The 21,437-nt window shown below is 33.3% G+C and overlaps 1 protein-coding gene across 2 annotated transcripts in view; it reads left to right on the forward strand.

Moving 5' to 3' along the window:
• shakB (Innexin family member shaking B) overlaps positions 1-15,221 on the forward strand; it is a 124,405-nt gene extending 109,184 nt beyond the window's left edge. Inside the window, exons 5-6 of one of the 2 annotated variants that reach the window (XM_072542231.1) lie at positions 12,425-12,644; positions 13,306-13,844. In XM_072542231.1, coding sequence (XP_072398332.1) covers positions 12,425-12,644; positions 13,306-13,844 — 759 coding nt within the window. Of the gene's footprint in view, positions 1-12,424; positions 12,645-13,305 lie in introns of both variants that reach the window. The other variant, XM_072542232.1, reaches the window with a different exon arrangement.
• The last annotated feature ends 6,216 nt before the right edge of the window (positions 15,222-21,437 follow it).

The raw sequence follows: 21,437 nt of genomic DNA on the forward strand, positions 1-21,437 counted from the left end.
ATTTAACTAATCCAAACCAAATTTCACTTATCTTAAGATTTGTAATGTTATTTTACAATTTTTGAAAATTAGGGGTAGTTTTTACCCCTAAGAACAATCAGGGTTCACCTGCATGACATAAACTATAAAGCAGAGGGTGAGTTGAGCTTAAATCCAAATTTTTATCCAAATCGATTCAAGGCGAAATCATTTTTTTAGAATTAGTAATTTTTTTACATTAATCTCTAACAAGGGTTGCTTTTTAAGGATTGAAATATGATGGAACTCTATTCAAAAGTAAAAAATAGTCATTATTTAACTAATTCAAACAAAATCTTACCCATATTCAGGTTTAATATGTTATTTTATAATTTTTGACAATTAGGGGTAGTTTTCACCCCTAAAACCCTTCAGCGCACTTCGGTTCGATATAGATTTTAATCCTTGGGCTATCACCTACCTTCTGTTAAAATTTCAACTCAATCTATGCAGGACGAAAAAATTGCGAGGTTTTAACTTTTTTCGAGCTTCATTTCCTGAACTAAAATCGGGATCCTTAGAGGCATCTGCAATTTGTTTAATAAGAGAAAGATTAGATCTGTAAGACCTTAATTCATTATTACACTATTACACGGGCGTTTTTTTAGCAGTTTGTCGTACTTTTTTTAGTAGAAAATGCTTTAATATTAAGTTGTTATAAGTTTCGGTAAAAATCTGACTGTCCAAAAATCAGGATCATTATTAATATCATAGAAAAAGTCCATCTTTGTACTAGCTAGCGCACGTTTAGGCTTCTGTAAACCAGAAGAAGAAGTATAAACCGTTGAAATGTTTGATTAGTGTCAATAACTTTATGCTCACAAGTGAATGAATGTGTGCTAGAGAGCACGCACAAAGAACTAGAATTGATCAACATTATCAAAATGAAAAAAGGTCCAATATTCCGATCATATAATGAGAGAACCTAAATATCGCTTACGCTGGTTGATCATTCAGGGCAAAATCGAAGGAAAAGGCTGGGTCAGAAGAAAGCAATTGTCCTGGCTATGTAACAGTAGACAATGGACAGATCGAACGGTCGAGGAATTGTTTCATCTAGTTGACGACCGAGAAACATTTTATCAGCTTTTTAAGAGTTAAGAGCTTCTTAAGTAGTTTCGCAAAATGACTCTCGGAATAATACCCCTCCGGAATAATAGCTTTAAACATTCTCGAATTGTGTTACAATCTATGATTATAATTTTTATCCATTATTATTATTTTTTGAGCATATATAAGGATTTATTAATGATATAATTCTCAACAATCATTGTAAAACATTTTCAAAATATCTTACTTATATATTTTTTGGCCTATTTACAAATAGCTAAATATTTTTTGAATTTTACTGAGTAGAACACACTTTTCGATTGATCGAAATAAACTCTAAATTGATAAAGAAACTTCAAGCGAAGGTTTATTACACTATTTCGAATTTTATTACGGACTTGCATTTGCATTAAACATATCTAAACGCATTCATAACTGCATTTATGCTATTTCCGACGAGATCATGCTACGAAAATAGTAATGTAAATGCTGTTATTAACATTATTATTATATGTAGTATAATATGTTCCACATTATAATCAAAACTGCACATATTTAATGTCGTATTTATCTTAATAGTTTCAAATAAAGGATAATCAATGTTTTATAATAATTACTATAATAAACGTTTAAGGGTCATCTGACCTCATTATGATGTAGCTAGTTCCAATTACTTTATAGACTTTTTCAGTGATGATGATCCGATAGGATTGTAAACGTCCTGAAAATTTATAAATCCATTTTGGATAATTTTTATAAATAATTTTTGGATACAGATGGAAAGAGCTGAGAGAGACTAATGTCCAGCGGCAGACGCGTTGATGATGATGTGCGAATCATCGGTAGTTTCGATCTACCGCAGCTTCGTCTCAGATAATCCATTTCTGTCGTCATAAGTTTGTTTCTATTAGCTTTGGTGACGTCCCATACTTCCGAACCGTAAAGTGTAATACTTTGGACTCATCATTCAATCTTCGCTTATCCACTGCTGGACATATATCTCCCTCATAATTTTCCATCTATTTCGATCTTGTGCCTCTTGCATCCAATTCCTATGACAACGTTTTAGATCGTCAGTCCAATGTGTTGGAGGACGACCTCTGCTTCGGTAGGCATCATCTCTTAGTCTCCATTCCAGTATCCGCTTTGTCCATCTATTATCTGTCATTCGAGCCACGTGACCTACCCAGTTCCATTTCAATGTTGCTACTCTCTCTACTGGCACTATCTTGTCTCGTAGTGAAACGCCCAACATAGCACGCTCCATCGCCCTTTGACACACACGGATCTTTTGAACTGTTCTCCTTGTCATGGTCAACGTTTCCGCACCGTAAGTTAACACTGGCAAAACACACTGATTAAACGTTTTTCTTTTAAGGCATATTGGTATATCAGACGATTTGAAAATATGGTTCAGCTTGCTGAAGGCTGCCCAAGTCAGTCTTATACGACGGAGAAGCTCAACGGTTTGGTTATCTTTTCCTATGCGAATCTCATGACCTAGGTATTTATAGGCCATTACCTGGTCTATGGATCTTGTTCCTAAGCATATATCTTCGCTGACTACAAGATTTGTCATCATCTGGGTTTTAGATATATTTATTTTCAATCCTCCTTCTAGCGAGGAAAGATAGAGCTGATTTAAAAGTTCTTTGGCCTCATCTATCCTATCAGCTATTAGTACAATATCATCTGCAAACCTTAGATGGCTAAGCTTTTCTCCGTTTATGTTTATGCCCTTGGCAGTCAGTTTTGCCCTTTTACATATATATTCCAAAAGCGTAGTGAACAGTTTCGGCGATATGGTGTCCCCCTGGCGTACTCTACGTTGTATCGGGAATTTCTGGGTTTGACGATCACCCACTCTAACACTGGCTGTTGCGTTTTGGTATATGTGTTTAATTATATTTATATACCGATAGTCAATTCGGCATTCTGTCAAGGCTTCCAACATTTTTTGTTGATTTACGGTGTCGAATGCCTTTTCATAGTCGACAAATATTAAAGCTAGTGGTTTATTATATTCAGTGCATTTTTCTATAAGATTTTTTTTTGGTTTCTCGTCGAATTGTTTTTTGCCAGAGAAGAGATTTTAAGGCACGGGTCGCTGCTCTGCCCTTGGTTATTCTTTCCCTGATTTCTTTCTTGTTGAAAATTACTCCCACATATTTGCAGGATTGCACGCCTTTGATTTTGTCGTCTTCCAAGACTAGGTCACACATTTCATCTGTTCCCACTGAGAGATATTCACATTTTGTCATATTCATGTTAAGACCTGCCACCTCATATTCTTCTTGCAGTTTTCTTACCATATAGCTAAGATCGTAGCTGTCTTCAGCAATTACTACCTGGTCATCCGCAAAGAAAAGTGTATATAGCGTGTTTTCTTCCACCGTTATTCCCAAGTTTCTACATTTTTTTTACCAATTTTACTAAGGATCTGTCCAAATAGATTTTAAATAAGGTGGGTGACAGACAGCAGCCTTGTCTTAGTCCCTTTGTTGTTTGAAAAGGAGAGGTGATTTCTTGTCCCATTTTAATTCTTGCAAAGTTTTGTTCGTAGTATTTTTGAGTGGCGTTAATAAGAATTGGGTTTATTTTCAAGTTACCCATTTCTATCCATAGTTGGGAGATCGGTACACTGTCATATGCTTTTTCCAAATCTATTAAAGCTATATGGGTTTCTCTATTTCTCTGCAATCGTTTTTCCATTGCAATTTTTAATGTGAAAATATTATCCATAGTGGAGCGTCCGGCCCTAAATCCCGCTTGTTCTTCGGGTTGTTTGTCTTTAATATCATTTTCTATCAGGTAGTACTTTTGAGTATAGTCGGCCTAGCAATCACTGCAATCCCTCTAAAGTTTTTAGGATCCGCCTTTGTGCCTTTCTTGTGTATTGGAGAGATATACGATTGTCTCCATTCCTCTGGAACTTCTCCGTTTAAGCAATAAACAATCCTTAAATTTTCTTTTCTATATTAAGAATACACCGTTTCGTTTTCTAATCTTAAATTTAAATTTCTAACTAATTTTCTGTTAAAAACTTTCGAATTTAGTGTTTTTCCAGTGTCTTAAGATTTCCGAATTGTTCCATAACCGCAACAAACTCAACAGACCACTTAAATATAGAATACCAACCGAGAAAAAACAGAGAGAGCATTATATATACCTCGATACACTGCAATATCCGCGTCCGCTGTTTTAAATTTAGAAAAAAGCCAAAATTTACGGGAAGGTAGATAATTAAAAGTGATAATATAAATATTTTTCTAAAGCAACTCCGATTCTTGAGCGATTTGTTTTAACCTTGGACTAATTTCCGAGCATAATTCATTGTTTTGGTATATTTTTAGAGTTCGGGCACCCGATCCCGTTTTTCTTTCCTACCTATTCTAATAATTTATTTCCTCCGCAACTGAGAATAAAGTTTTCACTTAAATTTATTGACGTACATTATTTAAATTAGTGATATGGTCTGTTAAAAGCGCATTAATAGATTTAACAGAGCAAGTCATTTCGAAATTATTCGCTGCACATATATGATCTTCTTCTTCTTAAAATTTCTTCTCCTATCGAAGCTTGGAGGTCTTCCTAAGTTTATTCACGACTTTCCTGAATAATTGAATGAGACTCATATCCTTATCGTTCCGTCATTTATTATCTGATTTTCCTCATTCTTTTCATTTTCATCTTAAACAAAATCTTACAAATAACTAGATTTATTTTTAACTCTAGCTGAATTTTCCAATCTACATAGGTTCATGATTATCATCAGGTACTTGATTGGGTTCTTGAATAGGTAAGTTTTCTGTCCCATCTGGTATTGATTCACTAGTGGAATTCTCTAGTGTATTATTTTTGGATTTTCATTTTCATCTTCATCGTTATCGTCATCCAATAATTTTAGGTCACCTCTAGGAGCTAAATGTTTCGTTGAAACTGTACTTTTCTTTCCATTTGCAGTTACGCTAGTGTGCACAATAGAAGTTCCGCTAGTTGATCTTCATTGATAAGTAAACAAACGTTCATGGGATATACAATTGGTTGCTGTACACAGTAAACTTCGTATAGAGTGCAGAGCATCTGGTAGAACAGTTTCCCATTTAGTGATATCTAAATTTTTAGTTGTCAATGCTAGATTCACCGCTTTCCGTATACCTCCATTGTATCTTTCGACTTAACCATTTTCTTCAGATATATATGGTGTTGTTCTGCTTAAAGATATTTCTTTAGAGTGTATATAATTAATAAATTCATGTGGAGAATAGCTAGTTCCTCTGTCAGAATGTATATATGCCGGCATTCCACATAAACAAAATAGTTGATTTAGACATTCAATTACTGTCTGACTATAGTGTATTTTTATGTATGAGAGAGTAATAAAACAATAAATTATGTATGCAAATCCCTAAACTGTTGATACGAGTGACTCAATGAAAAAAAGATATTTGTCAACAAGTTTACAGAAGTATATAGGAAAACAATTTTAAATTGACTATGACCACCAGGTATAAAGGTTGGAGCAGAATAGAATACAATAGTTGTGAGGGTTACTAATCCCTAAATAAGGTTGCCAGTATCAGAGTGATGGAGGTTAACAGGTACTAATGAATTTGCAAGAAATGTAAGATGTTTATTTTATTGGTTATATATAACCAATAAAAGTTTAATAAGTACCTACCTATTTGCAAAATAAAGTTTAATTCTTTAGATAAAATAAAACGTTTTATTTTATCTATTTGCAAAATAAAGTTTAATTCTTTGCCTATTTGCAAAATAAAGTTTAATTCTTTAGATAAAATAAAACGTTTTATTTTATCTGAAATGAGTGCATTCCACCAAGTAAGGGTTTCAACAATCAAACATTTAATTCTTTAATTCCAGGAATCTACGACAGTAATTGACTAGATAATTACCTTCTAAACTTATTCCACAGAAAATGTGATAGTGGGTTTTTCCATTTTGTAGGAAGGTCCAAGTGGCGTATTCAAAATTCTTAACAGTTCACTAAAAGTAGGTACTTCAGTTGCAAGGTGCAGTTTATTGTGTATACTAGTGTTATGGAAAATTTGGAAGTGCCGTGTAAACGCCGAAAAATTGGTCCTCTAACAGTTAATGAAAAAACATTAATATTTAATTGTTTTAAATCATTTACAGACAAACGTTTATGTGAAAGTGTTGATGAGACCGTTGAGTTAGTTAGCAGTACACTTGGTGCTGGGAAATCTACGATTTACAGAGTTATTAAAGAAGATAAATGTGGTAGTTTTCAAATGCCACGTAATGCTCCAGGGAAACCAAAATTTCAAATAGAATATCATTTTAAAGAAGGACTTCGACGGAAAGTGCATGAATTCTTCTTTAGACAAGAATTTCCAACATTGGATAAAGTTCTTGTCTCAGTTCGAGATGATAAGGATTACCCAGAAATGAGTCGAAGTACGTTATGGAAACTTTTAAAAGAAATAGGCTTCCGCTGGAAAAAGAATCCCAGAAAGTCTATTTTATTAGAAAGAAGCGATATTGTCATATGGAGAAGACATTTTCTAAGAACCATAAAGGAAATGAGAAACCAAAAAAGAAAAATATTTTATCTTGATGAAACATAGATCAACGAGGGTCATACACCAAATAAATTTTGGCAGGATGAAACTGTTACAAGTCAAAGGCACGCTTTTGTAAATAACTTATCTACTGGTTTAAACCCACCATCAGGAAAGGGACGCAGGCTAATAATAGTACACATTGGCAGTTCAGACGGTTTTGTTGAAGGTGGTTTATTAACTTTTGAATCAACTCGTACCGGTGACTACCATGAAGACATGAACGCTGATGTCTTTCAAGAATGGTTCGAACAAATGATAGATCTTCTTCCTAAGAACTGTGTAATAGTAATGGATAATGCAAGTTATCACTCCAGACTTATAGAAGGACTGCCCACAACCAAGTGGTTAAAAAAAGACTTGCAGAATTGGCTGAGTTCAAAAAATATTACGTACCATCCCGGATCTATAAGAAAGGAACTTTATTCGTTGTGTGCCCTTCATAAAGAAAAATTTAAAAAATACGAAATTGATGAAATTGCCAAAAATCGTGGAATGACAGTACTTAGATCCCCACCATATCATTGTGAATTAAACCCGATTGAACTGGTATGGGCACAGATAAAGAGTGAAGTTTCAAGAAAAAATACCACTTTTAAAATTCATGATGTTAAACAGTTGTTTTTGGAGGCCGTAAATAATGTAAAACCTGAAAACTGGGAAAAGGCAGTAAATCACACTATTAAAGAAGAGGAAAAAATGTGGAAGCTGGACAATATTACCGATAAAATGATCGAGCCAGTTATTATAAATCTTGGTTCTGAAAGTTCATCTTCTGAATCTGATTTGGATTTGTAACAAGTAGCTGTAAGTTTTATATTAATATTTTTATTCATCTATTTAACATACCTTAGACGGTTTTAAAAACTCTTTTTTTCTTTTGTAATTTTTAAAAATTAAAAAAAATGTGAATTTTTTAAAACCCTTTTTAATGTAGGCCAGTCAGTTCTAATATAGTGTGTGATAAAAGAGGTTACTTTTGTTTACATACACATAACACTTTATAACACTGAAATAATTCATTTATTTTTTACAATTATTCAAATTAATTTTTCAATTAATCTTGAGCACGCCCATGGAGTGGTCGGAGCTACCAGTTAAAATTATGCTAATTACTCTCTCGTTCATAAAAATAAACTATAGATGTATCTGACTATGGAAAAGCCCACCTAAATCTTGAATATTCGTCAATGATTTTAAGCATATACGAATTTCTACAATAACTGGGTACTGGACCTTTACAGTCAATGTTCAATTTTTCGAACAGAATTTGATTAAGTGTTTATCCTCTTATTTCCTATACAATCTGAGTTTAATTTTTGTACAGATTTGACAAGAGATGATTACTTTTTTAATTTCATATAGAAAATAAGGTAAATTTTAAATTTTCATAAAATGGTGTACATGAGTATTCCCAGGATGCAATAAATCTGAATGTAATTGATATACCTTGTTTGTATTATTTATAGATATTATTGCATATTCTTAATAGTGCATCGGCTGTATCATTAGCCTTTCCTAAACGATAAATATCATATTTAAAACAAGAAAGCTCCAAACGCCAATGCATAATTTTTTCATTTTGATTTTGTTTGTATCTTTTGTATTAGACATGAATGAAACTAGTTTTTGGTCTGTGCTTAGTTTGAATTGCCTTTCTATCAGATAATATCTTCATTTTTTAATGCTTAAACGCAACTATATGATTCTTTTTTAATTGCAGAATGTTTTCGTTCAGAATTTGTGAGGGTACGTGAAAAAAAAACCTAACGGGCCATCTAGATTAACTCAGCGTGGCAGCAATAGCCAATTCAGATGCATCTGTTTCAACAATGAGAATTTGTTTTTTATCAATTGTTAATACAATTGCATTAGCTGTATCAGAAAGAAATTGGTCAAAAACAAGCAAAAATTAAGAAAAAACAAAATGGTTTTTACCAAATCAATGCACCTTTTTGCAACTGGATCACAACGATGACAAAAATTGTATCAATTGCATTTCGAAATTCACAATATTGTTTCTTATTTAATCATTACTACAAATACCTATTATAGATCCACCTACTGTATGTACTAATAATTCAATTAGCTGATTTAAAGAAGGTGGTACTTCTTTTCGACTAATTATATTGACCAGGACTGCCTACAATATCATTCGATTCGTCACTTACAACTAGAAATGCAGAATACTATGATTCAGCACCAATTAGTGATGATAAAAATTATTTGAAGGTTGAACACGTTATTTTTAACAGTTTTTTGTGGTGGTTTTATTGAAATTTAAAATGAACGAAAATGTATCTGTTTAATATAATAAAACATTTATTGTACTGCATTAGCTTTTTGTGAGATACCCAATACATTTTTGTAAATATAGGCACATACTTTATGGGTAAATAAACGTTAATATATAATTCAATTCTATTCTAAATTAGCTGTATTAAAAAATGATATTATTTATATACTACTTATTACTATAGTACATTTGAAAATGATTGATAGTACACATTTTTTGCACATGAGATAAAACCAAATATAACATCATAAAACAGTGACAGATACTTTCTGAAATAAAATATTCAACGTTGTTCTGAAAATGTTTGGATTTTACCTTAAATTTTTAGACATACCAATTTATTTCAATAATTCTTGTCTTAAATTTTGTAGTCATTTTAATCATCAAATAATATAAGTATGAAATCTCTGCAAGTACAAAATATTTACAATTTCCAAAAAGGAGAGTGTCAATTTATAATCCCTTAACTTTCTTAGAAAGGATTAAAATGTCCAAACGGCAGAACGTGTTTTGCAGATTGTGAACCATTTTACTTCAGATCAACAGGTTGTGTTTGTAAAGTCCTGTGATTATAACACGGAGAATTGTTAGTTCTATAATAAAAAGCGATATCAATATGTGACATTTTATAGTAAAAATGTCACAAATGGCAAATTTTACCTAAGTTCCTACAAAGGCAATTTTTTTCTCATTAAGATCTTTTATCAAATCAAAATCAGAAAACCAGTTGTCAGTGGTCAGTGTTCTCCCCGTATTAAATATAGGTGTTGCCAACCTTTTTACCACGTCTCGTGGTTTGTTACTTATGGAGAATGGGCCATCTGGTTGAGTCCCTGCATAAATTTCCATGTTATAAGTGTAAAAGATGCGAGCGTCAACCATGGCATAAATTTTGATCCCATATTTATTGGGTTTTTTGTGGATGTATTGAATAAAGGAGCATCTTCCACGAAATGCCTCTAGTTTTTCGTCAATTGTAACATTTTTCCAAAGCGAGCATTTTTGGCAATTAGACACAAACTCCTCGAAAATATTCCCTATTGGGGCCAAGCGATGCATTCTTTTCAAAAGGGCTATTATTTCTAGTTTTTCTGTATCCCTGGCATCTCTTGGACGATAATAATGAGATCTTACAGAACCTATCTACTTATTTGTAAAGTTCACGATGCTCTCAATCATAGGATCAGTTATGAGGCATTTCCAAATATCAACGATGTCTGTGAGATTCTTAGCTGGTCCAATGACCCCAGGAAGACAAAGTAATATATTGCGAAGTGATCGCTTACTTTTTTTGTTTGGATTTTTTTTGCCAAATCCATGAGTCGAAAGCTTTTCCATTTTTCTTTAGATGAGCTATATAAACCTCGTTGGAGCTGTCAGCTTCGTCAATTCGGACTCAGAATCGTCATCACGTTCCGAAACATGTTCCTATTCGTCTGTATCGCTATCATCAGTATCATCCATACGTATATCGTCATCCGACTCAGTAAACATTAAATTTGTAATAGCTTCTATATCAGTGGGATCATTGAGATTGAAAATCTTCTTCTTATCCGCCATTTCTAAAATAATATAAACAAAATGGAGCTAATTGCCACAAATGGCAATGACCTCTTAAATGCATGAAACAGTAATATGTTATCAATATTACAATAAGAATAATGTAACTATAACAAAAAAAAACAAATGTTATAACAACTTACCTAAAAAGTCGCGCGTATATCTGAAATACAAATGCAAAATTCTCAGCAACGTACTATCCATTGACAGGTTATTTGTGCACTGAAAGGTTGCTTTAGTAATGGAGTAGGAATAGCGAAAAGCACCCGATCGCAGCACAGCGTAGGTAATAGATATTATACTAAATCTATTACCCGGGTAATTACCACATACGCGCGACCGCTGGAAGGTTAAATGTACATGATGCTCTTATACATAATTATTTTACAAGTACTGTTCGAAGTATCGTTTCTAAGTGTTCAGATATGACCAGAGTTGGAGAAGCAATTATTTATAGACTTTTAAAACAATAGAAAATTTCGCTAACATAGCAATACCGCTAGTGGCGTAGAATTTGAGCAGGCTCAACCATTCACTTTCCTCTGGCGTACGCCTTTGGTAGTAGCCAGGAAGTTTATTTAACATAGTTTAGTAGGGTGTATAGTACTTTCAGTTCCTGCCAAGTATGACGAGGATATATGAAATAGTTTTAAAGTGCTGAGTACAAATAATTTTTAAATTTTTAAATAAAACACCCCAAGCCACATTTTATTTAAGTGATTTGGGTTAATCATGTGTTAAATATCAAACTTCATCAAGTAAAACGTCAAATTTTATTCCAACAATAAAAAACGTGCCATTAACAACGATATAATAAAATAGCTGATCGAATTCAATTACTTAGGCCATAGCATAACTAACAAATGATCTATACAGATAAAAACACGAATGAATATGACATCTGCTAATATGACATTTGTAATTCAAACGTCATTTGTCAAACAACTGTTTGTCAAATGTCAAACGTCTACAGTTCAATATTTAAAAGTGCAAGTGATTTCTTTTTTTGCGTTGATTAATGAAATATGAAATTCAATATTTTATATTTATTTTCGTTATTTAAAAAAGAAAAACCAGTGGTTCCCGGTTTTTCTGCTATTTTTTGTACTAATTGTAAACATTTTTTTGTGAATATACTGCTTAATTTTCAGTAATTTTAACTGTTTTTGCCAACCTTAGTTAAACATACGTATGAAGATGAGGAAGAAGTTTCTGTTCTTATTAATGATTCGCAGACAAAGCAAAAGCTGTTTTATAAAGGGTGTAAAGAGCTAAACGAATTCAATTACTTAGACCATAGTATGGCTTACGAAAACAAAAAAATAATAAAATTCAAATTATATGTGAACAATATACAAGAGGTCATCATAAAAATTGCAAAAAAACGAGTATAAACTTCTATAAATCGATAGACAGTACAGAAATAAGAATGGAACAATCTCAAAACATATTATATTAGCATTATTATTTAAAATAGGCTTTCTAAGACAGCTAAAAAGTTGCACAAGACTCGACATTTTATGTAATGAAGAAATATGATCAATAGAGGAATTCGAGATGTAATTAAATAGCAGTTTACGATACCTTGGGATCGAAAAAGCTAGTAAGAAGCAGAGAAGGATTACGGCAATGGAATTAAAAACTGAAAATGCAGTAATTGAAAAATAGCGGTTAAAATATGACCGCTCACATTATGAAGCCCATAGCACTGGGGTACGTCAGTACCTAGTTATTTAACTCAGTGGTGGTAACTCTTTTTAACACCCTACTTAAAATATTTAACAATTTGAAAAGATTACAAACTCTTAAAAACTATTTATCTTTTTGGTGGCACCTGACAAACTATAATTAATTTGATTAGTACTTCTTAGATATTTGTATAAATTCTTTTTTCCAGGCAATTCTATTCTACACACCCAGATGGCTCTGGAAGTCGTGGGAGGGCGGTAAAATCCACGCCTTGATGATGGATCTGGACGTGGCAGTTTGCACGGAAATCGAAAAGAAGCAAAAGAAGAAGCTGATGATCGACTACCTCTGGGAAAATCTGAGGTACCACAATTGGTGGGCCTATAAGTATTATTTTTGCGAGATTTTATCCTTAATTAATGTCATTGGTAAGTAAACCGAGGAAGATGTAATGGATTTTCTAAAGAGCTATGAGTTATTTTGACGCGGAACACAAGTTTACGTCTGAAATAAGTTGTACTAATCATCCTAAAAGTTTCAGCTGTTAAATTTCGTTCTTTGGCAGTTTTTCATTCAGGTTGTTTCTACTCTTTTTTTTTCTTCTTCCTTCTTGTATGTAGGATTTATAGCCTGTTTCTTCTTCAATACTAGCCTCCTAAATAGCACCATCTTTTTCTTGGTCTGCCAATACTTCTTCGTCCATGTGGTGACATATCTCGTGCTATTCGTACTATCATATCCTCTACCATTTTACTAATGTGTTCGTTTCACTCCTGTTTCCGTTTTGTCACACATCCATTTATGTCTTCTATATTGCATGCTCTTCTTATTTTTTTGGTTCTCTCCCTATCCAACAGACTTTTCGCCGATATTCGTCGGAGTATTTTCATCTCGACGCAGACGCAGATGACGTCACAGATCGCATTTATATGTCAATTAATAGTATTGTGTGTCCTTTTGAATTCTTAAAATTCAAATAAAAATATTCATTAAGTCCTAAATAGGCTGTTAAAAACGTCTTGGAACATCCTGTATTAACTATTGTTTACTTATTGTCGTGGAAAAACTTATTTATTTTTACTACTCTAGGGCAAATGTTCCTGATGAACCGATTCTTCGACGGCGCCTTCCTGATGTTCGGCTTCGAAGTCCTCTCCTTCATCAACAGCGACCAAGAAGACCGCATTGACCCCATGATCCAAGTCTTCCCCAGAATGACCAAGTGCACTTTCCAGAAGTACGGGGTGTCCGGAGAGCAAGAGAAACACGACGCCCTTTGCATCCTTCCGCTCAACGTCGTCAACGAGAAGATCTACATCTTCCTATGGTTCTGGTTCATCATTCTCACCATTCTTACGTTCCTGACGGTGGTTTATAGGATAATTATCATTTTTTCGCCGCGTATGCGTGTTTATTTGCTCAGGATGCGGTATCGGTTAGTGAGGGGGGATGTTATCGACACTATAGTGCGGAGAAGTAAAATGGGGGACTGGTTTTTGTTCTATATGTTGGGGGAGAATGTGGATTCTTTGATTTTTAGGGACGTGTTACAAGAGTTGGCGCATAAACTAAACAGGCACGATTTTCATCATGGTCCGGGGTTTAAGGGGGAAATCCAGGAGGCGTAGTATATCTGAAAGATATTTTAGAATCACAGTTTTATACATACATATACAAAATTAAAGACTTCTATTGCCAGAATTTTCAATTTAGTTTGTTAGCTATTAGTTTTTAATTCAAGTCTTTTGTGCAGTTTATAATCTTAATCTTGGTTTTCTTTCCTTTCCATTTCACCATTTAATATTTATGTAATGTTTTTGTATGTTCTTCAATGTTTTTTTTAATATCTCTTATTTGATCTTCTTCTTATCAATGCTCTCGGTCATCCACCAAAATCCATTTGTTTCCCAACAATTCTAGTAATTTCTAGTGATTAGTTTCAAGGCAAGGAGATACATTGTCACCGAAATTATTCATAACGGCATTAGAGTATGCCTTTAAGACGGTCAATTGGGACCACAGAGGAGTAACAATAGAAGTTTCGCAGATTACATTGTTCTTATCGCAGATAATTCAGTAGAAGCCACAGATATGTTAAATGAATGGTCCTTAGCATGTTCGAAGGTGGGCCTCAAAATGAACTTTACAAAAATTAAGTTTATGACAAATATGGTCGCCAATTACCAGTTAACTATTCAAGAAAAAGTGGTAGAACTGGTAGAGAAATATACGTATTTGGGTCATGAAATAAGAATCAGCAGGGATAACCAAACATTCGAAATCCAAAGACGAATTGCTTTAGCGTGTACAGCCTTTGGAAAACTGCAAGACACACTTAGGACCAACATGCCTCAAAAGAAAATATTTGAACAATGCGTATTACCGGTCATGACCTAGCGGAAACTATGACTCTAACCAAGACTACGACTTCGAATTTAAGAGTGGCACAGAGATGAGTGGAACGGTCTACGCAGTGAGTGACGTTGTGGGACCGAGTAAGACACAAAGATCTGCGAAGAAGGGCGAGTCTTGCTGATGTTATGGAACGCACAGTGGAACTAAAATGGAACTGGGCAGGCCATGTAGCAAAAATGCATGACTCACGATGGACTAGTAAAATCACAAATTGGAGACCAAGAGCAGACAAACGTAGTAGAGAAAGACCAATTACACGTTTTAATGACGACATCATACGTATCACCAAAAATTGACAACAAAGAGCACAAAATCGCAAAGAATGGAGGAGTATAAGGGAGGCCTATTTGCAGCAAAGGGCGCGATAAATGAAGGCTGGATGATGATGATTGTGATGATGATATATACTCTATATAATATTAACAATGTAAGTAAAGGGGCATGCGACAATCCACAAAGTTTCCGTGTTAATTAGAAAGTTTTAAAAACTCGATAAATAATAAATATACCTTCTAAGAAATAATGGGAAAAAATTACCGTTACTGCTGTTTATCTTATAATAGGACTTAAAATTGTTCTGAAGCTATTTTCTTGTGGCATGTTAAAGTAATTCCTATTTAAATGGGAATAAGCCACAATTAAAGGTTAAAGTACGTTTATTGACGTTTCAATTTCCAGAGAACGATTTCCGAAGTGGAAATTGAAACGTCAATAAACGTACTTTAACCTTTAATTGTGGCTTATTCCCATTTAAATAGTAATAGGGTTTAAAATTTCTAATCTGTTCGCTAATATGTATGTTATTATTAACATACGAAAGCCTAGATAAAAAATAAGATTATTAATCTTCCTAGAAACATTTAAATCACACAGAGAAAGTTTTGCACACGGAAACCGTGTGACGGACCTCTGCAATATAAACGAGATACGTATTAATAATACATTTTTCCCTCGCAAAGAACAATACAAATACACTTTTGAAAACAGTAGATGACAAAGATCTATGAGAGACTATATTCTGTCGAATAGAGAGTTACAGCCCTTTTAAATCTTGGATGTAAGGGCACTAACATCAGCAGAAATAGGAAGCGATCATGAATTGGTATTGTGCAAAATCCGAATGAAAGCACATATATGTGATAACAAAACACCAAAATACACCACAAAGATAGAATTCGAAAGCTTACAGGAGAACTCCACAAGATACCTAGCCCAAAAAAGAATAACTGAAAAAAGCAGAAACACATATATCATAGAAAATCACAGAATCACCGAGTCGATGAAAGATGGACAAAAATTAAGTCTAAAATCTTAGCCTTGGCCAAGGATTTTCTTGGTGAAAGAAATAATATAAATAAAAATAAATTGTTCCCAAGCCGAAGAACTCCATGGTTTTGTAGAGAAGTGAAGGAAAAATGCAAAGAAAAAAAAGCTTACCTGAAATACATTAACATCATCATCATCATCATCAATGGCGCTACAACTCTTCGTGAGTCTTTGCCGCGTTTACTATTGCCTTCCATGTTAGTCGGTCCTGTACCAGTAATTCCCATTGTCGCACTCCCATTTTCTCTCGATCTTCTTTATGACCTGAAATAAATGTCAACCAAAACACAAGAGGCATACACAAGAGGAAAACTTACAACTAAAATTTTACAAATGCTAATAAATCACAGGATAAGTTTAGCAGATGAACAACAGGGTTTTCGTAGTGGAATATCGTGTACAGATGCAATATTCGTTATAAAGCAAACTACCGAGAAATCACTAGAGTATAATAGACCAGCATTTCTGAGTCTGATTGACCTTAAAAAAGCGTTTGACAAAGTTAGACTCAAATCCTGTAGGTATAGTAAAGAAACTTCCCTAAATGTTATAAAAACTATCGATAACATCTACAAAAACAACAAAATGGAAGTCAGAATAGATTAACAACTTACAGAACCTATAGAAATAGTAGCGGAATAAGACAAGGGGATTCGTTGAGCCCCATGCTCTTCGATTCGATCATGGATGAAATCATCAAAAGCGTTAACAATGGAAGAGGATACAGAATAGGAAACAAAGAAATAAAAAAACTCTGTTACGCAGACGATGCAGTATTGATAGCCCAAGATGAAGATAGTCTGCAAAGACTGGTCCACAGATTTAAAATAAGAGCAAAAGAAGATACAGCCAAAGAGAAGAGAAAGTTTTATTTACTTGCACTACAACAGTGTCCTGTTAGAAAGAACTTATCAGATACGTTAGAGAAATATGAGATAGATATTGCAGCTATACAAGAAACTAAACAAAAAGGAAATTTTACCATGGATGTGGGAAACTACGTGTTTTTCAACAGTGGAGACAATGAACGTGTATTTGGGATGGGATTTTTTATAAAGAAAACATTTGCCAATCTGGTGATAGATTTTGAGGCAGTCACAAGCAGATTATGTAAAATAAGAATAAGAGGAAAATATAGAAAAGTAACCCTTATAAATGTGCATGCACCAACAGAAAATACAGATGAAGACGTTAAAGGTAGCTTTTATGAACAATTAGAACATATGTTTTACAAAATACCATCATATGACATAAAAATAATTGTAGGAGATTTGAATGCCAAGATTGGCAGGGAGGATATATACAAACAAATAACAGGGAGAAAAAGTAATCATAGAGACAGTAATCTGAATGGAAAAAGAGTAATAGAATTTGCTTTCGAACATAATATGCGAATTATGAGCACTTATTTTGATCACAAAGAAATTCATAAAGGTATCTGGGTATCACCAGATGGACAAACAGTAAACCAAGTAGATCATTTACTAATAGAAGCCAAACATATGAGAGCCATAAAAGATAGCCGAAGTTACAGAGGTGCTGATGCAAATTCGGACCACTTTTTGGTCAAAGTTAAAATGGAGCAAATAATACCCACAATTAATAACACTAGCTGTAAAAAAATAAAAAGATATAACGGTGCATTACTTCAGGAGGGAGAAGTTAAGAAAAAATTCAGGCAGCAAATTGAAGAGAAACTGAAAAGCCAGACAACAGTAAATGATATAGAAAGCAGATGGGTACAACTAGAAGAAAAAATTCAAGAAGCAGCCGACTCAGTATTAACAGGAAACAGACAATGTAAACAAACGGATTGGTATGATGAGGACTGTAAGAAAGCCATTAATGACCGAAATAAAGCTAGAAAAAATAGTATAATAAGAAATAATAAAGAGAGTAAAAAAGCTTATGCCGCAAAAAGACGGGAAGCAAAGAAGATTTGTAGAAGGAAGACGCGGTCAAGTTTAGAGCAGAAACTAGTTCGTATTGAAGAAGATTTTTTACATAAACAAGTCAGGAATTTCTACCAAGAAATAAAACGAGACCGAACCCAATACAAAACCACATCAAGATATTATAAAGATGAAGAGGGGAAACTGTTAGGTGGAACAGATGAAAAATTAAGAAGGTGGGCCAATTATTTCGAGAACATATTATGTACGGACGACCAAGATGAAAGAGAACAAACGCAACTACAACATGAATAAGTAAGGGACCCAGATGTAAATGAAGAAGTACCTACCAAGGAAGAAATTATAGAGATCATAAAAAACTTAAAAAACAACAAAGCACCTGGTGAAAATGGTATCATTGCTGAGTTTCTAAAAGAAGGTGGCGAAATGGTGCAAAAAGAAATCGCTGAGTTAATACGCGAAGTGTGGATCAGAGAAAAAATACCCAATCAGTGGAAAGAAGCAATCTTATGTCCAGTGCAAAAAAAAGGAGACGTTACAGAATGTAAAAATTACAGGGGAATAGCTCTACAAGATACAGTGTATAAGATTCTGGCCATATCAATTAGAAATAAAATTAAAACAAAAGTTGAAAATTGTCTAGGTGAATATCAAGCAGGTTTCAGAGCAAACAGATCGGTAATAGACCAAATTTTTACAATGAAACAAATTTTAGCTAGCTCATATGAATTCAACCTAACATTACACATGCTGTTTATTGATTTTAGACAGGCAAATGATACTTTAAAAAGAAATAGAGTATTCGAAGCACTGGAATATTTTAAATTTCCACCAAAAAAGACTGACTAAATGCATACTCAATGATACTAAAAGTAAAGTCATGTTAAAAGGACGGGTTTCGGATAGCTTTATCACTAATAGAGGTCTGCGACAAGGTGACCCGTTATCAACAGATTTTTTCAATTTGATCTTAGAGAAGATTTTACGAGAGTGTAACATCTACACTAGGGGCACAATATATCATCACAGGCATCAATGCGTAGTATATGCAGATGATGTTACCTTAGTAACAAGGAGACCTGCAGAATTAAGAGAAATCTTTACTAGAATAGAGAGAATGGCCAGGGAATATGGTTTAGAAATAAACGAAGAAAAAACAAAATATATGGTGATGAGGGGAAACGAAAATCATCAAGGACAGTTCTTTAAGATACAAAGCCCAAGTAAAGAATATAACTTTGAAGTTGTTAGCCAATTCGATTACTTGGGAGTGACACTAACAAATAGGAACGAAGAGAACCAAGAAATCATAAAAAGAATGGCCAAAGGTAGTAAGAGTGCTGGGAGCCTGACTAAGATACTGAGGTCGAATATAATATCCAGAACAGCAAAAAAACGAATATATACAACAGTTATCCGACCTACAGTACTCTATGCTAGCGAGACCTGGACACTAAATAAAGATATGGAAGTAAAATTAGATAGATGGGAACGAAAAATTCTTAGAAGGATATACGGAGGTGTAAAAGAGGGGAACATCTGGCGAAAAAGAACGAATGAAGAAATAATGCAAATATATGGGCAACCAAAAATAACAAGACTTGCTAAAATTCAAAGATTAAGATGGCTCGGACATATAGCAAGAATGAAGGAAGGAAGAGTTCCCAATGAATTAATAAACACGGAGGCTGGTACAAAAAGAAAAAGAGGCCGCCCCCGAAGAAAATGGCTGGAGTCGGCAAAAGAAGATCTGAAGTCGCTGCGGGTACAAGATTGGAAAAACTTAGCACAAGATAGAAAGAAATGGAAGAAAACCGTTGAAGCCTTGGGCCTTTGAGGCCTGTTGAGCTGAACTATATATATATATATACAACAGTGTCCTTTTTTTTCTTCGACTTACTAATCATAAATTACACTGTAAAATTACTTATCTGTATCTACAGTAAAGATTTGGGGTTTTGCTGTGGGTTTTTGCTGCAAATTTGTATTTCTAATGTTTCAACATTTACCGTTTTTTAGAATCATGACAATACATATATGTTTGGAAAATAAAACTGTGATTTTAGAATTAGACTGTTTCGAAATATATGTTGTACATATTTCTTTATTGTTGAATTTTCGACCAATCGTGACTTTTGTAAAACTTCCCTTCCCAGCAAACGAAAGCCTATGTATATATTGTATTGACTTTCTAAGATATTTATAATATTAAATACTTAAGTTTTTCTATACTGCCAAAGGTAGAACAAATTTCTTAAATATTATGGATTTTTTTATTCGAGCTTTACATTTTTGAAGTTTTTTCAGCATTTCCGGCATATCGTCAGTGTAATTCTCGTAGTGTGTAATTCCATTTTATAAAATTTTATAGGAGAGCGAAAAAACTAATTTACATAATTAAATTTGTTACTTGGTTTTTAAAATAAAATTGGAGATATGTTTTTTGCGGAACTAATATTTTGAAAGCAAAATAGAAATACGCATTTTTCTGAAAAAATTTATTTATTTTTTTTTAATGCAAATAAACCAGTAACATATGGATTACACATCGGTAATTGTAACAGAACAATGAATGCTTACAAAAATTTTAAATCAGAAAATATAAAATGAAATAATAGCCCAGTCTGGTTAAAAAAAAGGTGGAAAAATGTTTCGCAGATATCTAAAGCTTTTAAGACATAGATGGGGGATACTAGATGATGAATAGATGAAAAGATACTCCTAGTTTTACCTTGCGTTTTTTTAAAGCAATAATTTATGGTCACAATTTGATTTTTTGCCTATAAATTTTTTCCCTTATATTTTAAATAAACAATATTTATGTCATTTTTTTATGTCAAGAATATCTTTATTCTCCCGTTTTTTTAACTAAAATTGATAAATAATTTACAGAGATATTTGCAAAAAAGCAGTTTTTTTCACTAATTTATAAGTTTTATTAATTTTTTTATTGAAAAAATAAAATGGTATTAATACATTTAAACATCAAGGAATTACCATCTTTTAGATTTGTGCGAAATTTCCCCCCGATCAGTCAAATATTTTATAAGTTATTTAATTTGTTTATCCCTGAGGCTAATTATTTAAACTATTGAGCTTGCCCTATGCATGATGCTAGACACATTCAGTAAATTTCATAGGATTCTTTAAGACTTAGACTATCTCAGAAGTTAAATGGCTATTGAGTTTTTATCGAAATTATTTACAAAATAAACGTTTGAAAAAGGGGTATGTTTTTTACTTATAAACAATTGTAATAACTTCTACATTTTTCAAGCTACAGACTTGTGCGTACAACCATTGGATAGCTGGTAAAAACGCTCACATTAAAAAATAAAAAACCTTCTACGACCAATAGGAACGAAGTTAGTGACTATTTTTAAAAAAATCATATCTCCATTGTTTATAAACATTAAGAAGTAAAATTTGCACAAATTTTGAATGAAAATCTAAACTTTATATTGAAACTTATAGCTATAAAATTTATCTAATTTTTCGAAACGACGGTACTTTCGAAAGTTTGACATAGGAAAGTGGACAGGATATCTGTTTCAGCTCCGTTGTTTT

The sequence above is a fragment of the Diabrotica undecimpunctata genome, chromosome 8, assembly GCF_040954645.1.
Source record: "Diabrotica undecimpunctata isolate CICGRU chromosome 8, icDiaUnde3, whole genome shotgun sequence".
Lineage (NCBI taxonomy): Eukaryota > Metazoa > Arthropoda > Insecta > Coleoptera > Chrysomelidae > Diabrotica > Diabrotica undecimpunctata.